Here is a 6,803-nt window from a genome sequence, read left to right as displayed (position 1 = left end):
TGCTTACTTAATCAGCTCATGTTTACTACAATTCATATTGCTACCAAAGCCGCTCACCTTACTTCGTATGACATTGCTGTGTTGCTATCGCATTCATTGCTTCGCCCTTAGGGCGAAACTGTGACATTTTCTTGGTTGGCCCTAAAGCCCCTCCATCCAGCTCTTAAGTTCCGGCGAATCGCTGCAGAGGGCGAATCAGTGCTTTTATTTTATGACAGATAGTACCAAGTAATTGTTTTCAGTTATTTACAGTAATATTAACTACGAACTCCGCTTTTTAGCTGTCGTGAACACAAAATAATGTTCAGCGTCATCGATCTCTCACGTTATCGCCTCCTACGGCGTAGAAGTTCAGCTGTCCAGCAATCTGCGACGCGCTCACGGCTTCTTTTTTGATGAGCTAAAACAAGTCTTTCGCGCTATGATATTTCGCGTTATTTTTCTTATCGTCCAATCTTGTTTTCTTGTTTCTTTTTTTTTTAATTAGCTTGGCCCGGATTAGCTGGGACACACACTACCTATATAGTGTCAATTTACATCAACCTGGCCGCCACCTTAGGTCTCTAGCACGCCAAGAACATGCCCCAGACGACACAACGACATCCTTAGGATGTCATACGGATGTCCGACTTGGGATATAGGTACATCCCAGGGATGTCCCATTTACAGCCCGATAACATCCCAAGTGATACAAAAAGAGACTTTTCTGGGATGTCCCAGACTGGGAGGTTATTGGGACCTTCGTGGGAGGTTATTGGGACCTTCGTGGGAGGTTATTGGGACCTTCGTGGGAGGTTATTGGGACCTTCGTGGGAGGTTATTGGGATCTTGTAGTTTCTTTTGTTAGCCACTGCACTCTTTTATGGCATGGCAATTATGTGAAATCTACCCAGCGCTTCTGAAACCAAGAAACAAAAATACAACAGGAAGTGATCACCAAAAGTATTTATTGTAAAGTTCAGCAAAAATTATGGAGCACTGTCTCAAATGAGGGCCTCGTTGTCCTGTTCTGATGTTCTGCTCAGTGGTCGTTGCCTTTGTTGCCCTGCTGCTGCCCGTTCTGCAGCATGGCGGAACCAAGACATGGCTGCCTTTTCTACATTTTTTAACGTAGCCTCCTCCAGATTTTGCTTGACATTTTCTATCAGGCAGGCTGCATAAGGAAATAAGAGTCAAGGGCACGAGGAAAATGAGCTATGACAATGCAGACAATGAAAGTGAGAATATTGTAGCAGAAGACTTACTGCACAGTAGCTTGGAAACATTCAGCTCGCAAAACTTCATTTTTCCTTTTGCACCAAACCAACTAAATTGCTTTGCCACATCCCAAGACATGATGCTTTTCAAGATGCGTGCAGTCTTCTGCTTTATGGTGTCGCCACCTTGGACAACCATGTGTCTCTTCTGGCAGAAAATGAGATCAGCAATAATCAGTAAATCACTCAAGCATTACACGAACAACGCTCAGTGAAAAAAAGAGCTTGCACTGTAACCTGTTTTGAATAAAACTAAGAAAATGAAGGCAAACAGCTTTATTACCATTTGAAGCTTTGCTTCCTTGTTGACCCCAAGTTCGGCATCCCAATCAACCATGTCCCTTGCAGTCGAAAATGGCAGATCGGGAAGCGTGTGGCTCTCTGGGCATACTTCTGCAGCACTTGTCTTCAGTTCAGCCAAGAGCTGTGTGTGCGTTTGTTGCACAACCTTAATTGTATTCAGCGTAGACAATATCCTCTCCATAAAGGCTGTAACAATATTTTCACATCAAGATCAGTTATGTCAACATATCTGCGATGCTCATACAAAACAATCGAAAGTGAGCAGTGCCTCATAATTCTATTTGCGAGTCATGTTCAAGCCCACCATCCTGCGTCTTTTAGCATTGCATGCATTGCAAGAAATCAATCATTACAAACAGCAGAATGCTGAAGAGTGCCACAGGACACAAAACAAGCCCAGGCAGCATTTCATCCTATGCCTCTTGTGTGTGTGCTGTCACACAGCTCAAAATTATGGTGTTTGACAAGATGTACCAACCACGTCTTCAAAGCAAACATGAGAGGTCAAACATCAACATCATACCAAGCACTTGCGGATCCAGTTCGTAATCCTGAGGAAGTGGTAGATGGTCCTGAAATAAGAAAAGGGACAGACAACAGATGCTACTCACTATCTGAATCGGTGTAAGCGGAGCTTTAAAAGATTACTGCGCAAACCGGCACACTAGTGTAAGAAGCGCGTAGTGGTTTTCGGCGACGAGCACGTCCCGAACTAACTCGCTCGAAATGGTAAAAGCCGCGACAGCGCACAAAGAGCAATGGTAAGCAACATATTGACAACTGTGGTAATGCTGTGAAAACCGCTTACTGTTAAAAAGCAAACCATGTTGATGGCTAATAAAGTTTTAGAATAGGGGCCCCTAAAGTTAGGGGCCCCAAAGAGCTTTGCGGGTGTTAGCATTGGGGCATGCAGGAATGAAGAGTATTGGAATAGGCGTTTTGCGTTTGCGGACAGCGTGTTGCGTTTGCAGCGTCACTACGGCATCAAAGAAAAGCTGTTTTAAATATTAAAATAAAATATACCATTTTTTTATAAGAACTGTAATTTAGACTTTCGTGTTTTCGCCTTTAATTACAATTTAGAACCAATTCTATTAGCAGCATGCAGCTTGTCGCGCTTAGTTTTGAGTAACCATGGAGTAATCATGTTACTCCATGGTTACTCCATGGGAGTACCCAACTTTACGCACCTTCACCCAGCCAAGTCAATCCGTGATACAAGCCATGAAATCTACAATTGAATTCGGAATCAGCGGCGTATCTCAATCTTCATTACACATGTTAGTTGAGAGAAAGCGATAACCGCAATAACTTCTTCTAGCTGACAAACTTCACGTGTTACCACTAATCGAGCCCAGTTTTGTGCTAGGTCAGAGCCGTCGCTTCGATGGGCGCCGCCATATTTGTTGACGAAAGCTTTTGGGGTAGCTTTTGGGGTTCTCACTAGAGTGTACTAGACAATGGTCGAGTGGGCCGAACGGCGCTCTCCCGCTGAGGCGCCGCGTGTGGAAAAATTGTGCGAGGGCGCTGCAAGCGAACTGGATTGGGGCGGAGACGTGCTCCGCGGCATTTTCAACGTACTTTTATGGCGGGCGCCGAGGCCGATTGCGCATAGTACGCTCTTAAAATAGTGCTTTATTTCAACTGCAAATTTATGTTTACACCATCTTGCCAAATATATATATTTGAGGCATGGATTATACAACGCGACGTCTTCAATTTTGCTGTCGTTGTCGAGCGCGTCGTCTGCTAGCGAGCGCGCGCTCGCTACGCGGGCACTGGCGGCGCCCAGTTTTTCTCGCAGAACGTCTGTGCAATACATTTTTTTTTATGTTTTAGTAGCTTTGGTGGGCCCATGACTCTTGACGGCGGGTACCAAAGGTAGTTTTAGCCAAGTGAACCGCTGTTTTTAACACTGTCTTCTAAAAGCTACGTACGAAAATTTTATTAATAATGATAGCGTGTCCTTGTACGCGCGCTTCTTATCGGTGGATATTGATCAGGGACAATGATCGAAGAAAACAATATTAGAGTGAAATAAACCAGGTTTATTAACTGCGTGGCGCGAAGAATGAACAATTTATTTCTAGGTAATTAAATCAAAGGGTACATAGACATATATTCACGATAAATATGTAAGGGGAAAATATCAAATATTCGAAATGCACTAACTGAAAAAGAGGACTCCCGACCGTGCACGTGTTTGCATAAGAAACACACGTAGTGAATAGTGCACATAAAACTCTCATTCGCAGAAATAATATTCATAGCAGGCAAAACCATTATGTATATATATATATATATATATATATATATATATATATATATATATATATATATATATATATATATATATACTTGCATAAATAAATATGCAAGTGTTATTGATATACTGTACGACGCCGAATAGTCGTTTACGTAAGAATGTAACGCATAACAGCACTAATGCAGTCTCAAAGGTGAGTGACCGATGCAAGTAAGGACTGTTATTCCAAATGATTGTGGTGCCGGAGAGTTGTGGCTGTTGCGCAGAGGCGTAGTTCCTGAGAGAATTAACACAGGGCTGTTAGTAAGTCCTGTTAATAACCTGCTAATAAGCCGTGCTAATAAGTGTAATAAGCTGTCATTTAATATAAATGCCCCGTTTTGGGGCAGCCTGTAGATCTGCTTACTTGATTCAAGCAAAGAAAACTTTTTTGACAGTCTCACCATGCTTGCAACCCATTAAAACTGGGTGCCCCATGTGGTACCACACTTTCCTTGAAAGAACGCAGCAGATCTACACATATATCTACGTGTATGTGAGGTGTGCCGTTTCTTTAATTGATTCATTATTCTCGTTATGATAGTGCACCGAATAACTGAAAGCAGCCGTTTATAATATACAAGCTGCTGAGTTGAGTGGTCATACATTTGGGAACGGCATAACATTTATGTATGAAATATAGGATAAGCGTAACATGTATTTCTGGGAAATCAGACTCGAGAATAATTTATTTTGTTTACACCCTTAGAAAAAAGCCGAAGAACGCAGCCACCTGGTCTTTCTTTTTTTTTAGTCTAAACAATTTCTGGGGTTTTACGTGGCAAAATCACGATATGATTATGAGGCACCCGGTTTAGATTTCCCCACCTGGGGTTCTTTAACGTGCACCTAAATAGAAGTACACGAGTGTTTTCCATTCGTTCCCATCGAATTCCGCGACGGATAGAACCCGCGAGCTCCAATTTAGCAGCGCAACGCTGTATCGACTATACCGGGTGTTCAATTTAAAAAATCGCCTGTGGCAGCTAGCACAATTCTTATTGATGAGCTGGGTTATTCGAAGAGGCGGACATTAGTAGCACGAGAAATCGAAACACATATTCAACTTATTAACAAAAATTTATTAATGAACTTCTTAGTTAATTACTTTACTACACATATTGCAATTTACTAATCGTAGCCGGTGAGGTTGCAAAACGCATCCACTTGAAATGAATTTCCAGAATGACACCAGAATGACCCCGACCGCGATAATTGACCCCGTACACGGCGTACCAATTACTCCGCATTCTGTTACGCGAGGAAGGCGGAAACTTGAATAGAATGCTGCGCTGCCGTTTTTTTTTTTTTTTTTCAATAACAATGCTTCCCGTAAATCTGAGTGCCCGCCACGGCGGCTCAGTTAGCTAAGGCGTTGCGCTGCTGAGCACGATGTCGCGGAATCGAATCCCGGCGGCGGCCGCCGCATTTCGATGGAGGCGAAATGCAAGAAGCCCGTGTGCTTGTGCTGTAGTGGACGTTAAAGAACACCAGGTGGTCAAAATTAATCCGGAGCCCTGCACTACGGCGTGCCTTATATTCAGAACTGGTTTTGGCACGTAAAAACCCCCGAAAGAAGAAATCTGAGTACAAGGTGCCGGATGGGGCAGATATATGTTTTACTTGTTTGAAGCGGCAACCAGGAAGGTTACATATGTTTCTCCGTCTGCGTTTCGAAAGACCTGCTGATGAAAAAATTATATGCGGAACAATACACACGAGAGATACATGCTGCTTGAAGAACAAGAAAAATATTTGTTCTCCAAAGGGAACCATACAATAACATAGTAGAATGAAAGCCGACACTGCGGCCGCAATGCACGCGCAATCACCGAGCGGCATTAAAAAATAAAATAAAGAGAAAGAAAGGAATTTATTCTTAAGGCATAAACACATGTCATATTCAATTATGAACACCATTTGAGCGGTTTGAACGCAAATACCAGCGCGCGAAGTAGTACGAATGACCCTGCCGAGCAGTATCGCCAGCAGTTTCCAACGGCGCGACCTTGATGCGGCCCAATCCACTTCGATCGCAGCGCCGCTACAGTATTTTTCCACGTCGGGCGCCTCACTGCAAAGCATGCGCCGCACCAGCCGCTCGTCCCACTCGACCGTATTCTAGTACACTCTAGTTCTCACTAAATCGATGAAATAGCGTGCCCGAAGCAAAACCCAAACACAGTTTCCGTCTTGCGCATGTGCAGTGGCTTCGACGTTATTTCTTTGGGGCCCCAATAATTTGAGGCTCCTATTCTAAAACTCTAATAATTGCTGGGGTTTTACGTGCCAAAACCACGATATGATTGGGAGGCATGCGCAGTGGGGGACTCCGGATTAATTTTGACCAAATCGGGTTCTTTAACGTACACCAGTGAGCAAAAGTATACGGACCACAGGGTCGCCGAGAAAACTGGATTTCTTCGTAATTAACAAGCATAAACTGGAATTGATGAGTACACTGAAAAGTACGCAATGCCAAGTTTGGACTGCAGTCCTCAATTTCAAGTGTCGTTCATAGGCAGAGGAAAAAATCAGCTTTTTCGCGCAACCCATGGTCCGTATACTTTTGCTCACGGGTGTACACCTAAGTATACAGGTGTTCCTGCATTTCGCCTTGATCGAAATGCGGCCGCCGTGGCCGGGAATCAAACCCACGTCATCGAGCCAGCAGCACGACACCTAACAAGCTAAGCCAACACGGTGGGTGAAGTTCATGTGACGTGGTGCACTGAGGTCATCGTGGTAAACATGTTTCGCTATTGGTAGAATGAGTAACTGCATCCATGGCCGTGATTTTGTAGCGATGCCTTATGACTTATTCTTATGACACACGCACAGCCACGCGGCCGGCTCAGCCAGCTAAAACACAGCCTTCGAGATTTGCTTCTACCCGATCAGAGCAACCTCTGGAGCTTGGATTAGGACTCCACGTATAG

At 43.9% G+C, this 6,803-nt stretch overlaps 1 protein-coding gene across 1 annotated transcript; it reads right to left on the bottom strand.

Moving 5' to 3' along the window:
- Positions 1-936: 936 nt before the first annotated feature.
- Positions 937-2,094, bottom strand: LOC119462023 (uncharacterized). The gene is made up of 4 exons (XM_037723382.2): positions 2,083-2,094; positions 1,540-1,745; positions 1,245-1,404; positions 937-1,153 (listed from the first exon to the last, which is right to left on the bottom strand). Exons 2-4 carry the CDS (start codon positions 1,738-1,740, stop codon positions 984-986), a joined length of 531 nt encoding a protein of 176 aa, XP_037579310.1. The 5' UTR covers positions 1,741-1,745; positions 2,083-2,094; the 3' UTR covers positions 937-983.
- Positions 2,095-6,803: the final 4,709 nt, after the last annotated feature.

The sequence above is a fragment of the Dermacentor silvarum genome, chromosome 8 (assembly GCF_013339745.2).
Source record: "Dermacentor silvarum isolate Dsil-2018 chromosome 8, BIME_Dsil_1.4, whole genome shotgun sequence".
NCBI lineage: Eukaryota > Metazoa > Arthropoda > Arachnida > Ixodida > Ixodidae > Dermacentor > Dermacentor silvarum.
This window is presented reverse-complemented; position numbering and strand designations above follow the sequence as displayed.

What these genes read in the sequence shown, in the direction of transcription:
- LOC119462023 (XM_037723382.2), bottom strand. Translation starts at nt 1,740, where the DNA reads ATGGAGAGGATATTGTCTACGCTGAATACAATTAAGGTTGTGCAACAA. An exon ending in AGGAAGCAAAGCTTCAAATG is followed by an intron (nt 1,405 to 1,539) that starts GTAATAAAGCTG and finishes ATTTTCTGCCAG; the next exon opens with AAGAGACACATGGTTGTCCA. An exon ending in TGTTTCCAAGCTACTGTGCA is followed by an intron (nt 1,154 to 1,244) that starts GTAAGTCTTCTG and finishes TTCCTTATGCAG; the next exon opens with CCTGCCTGATAGAAAATGTC.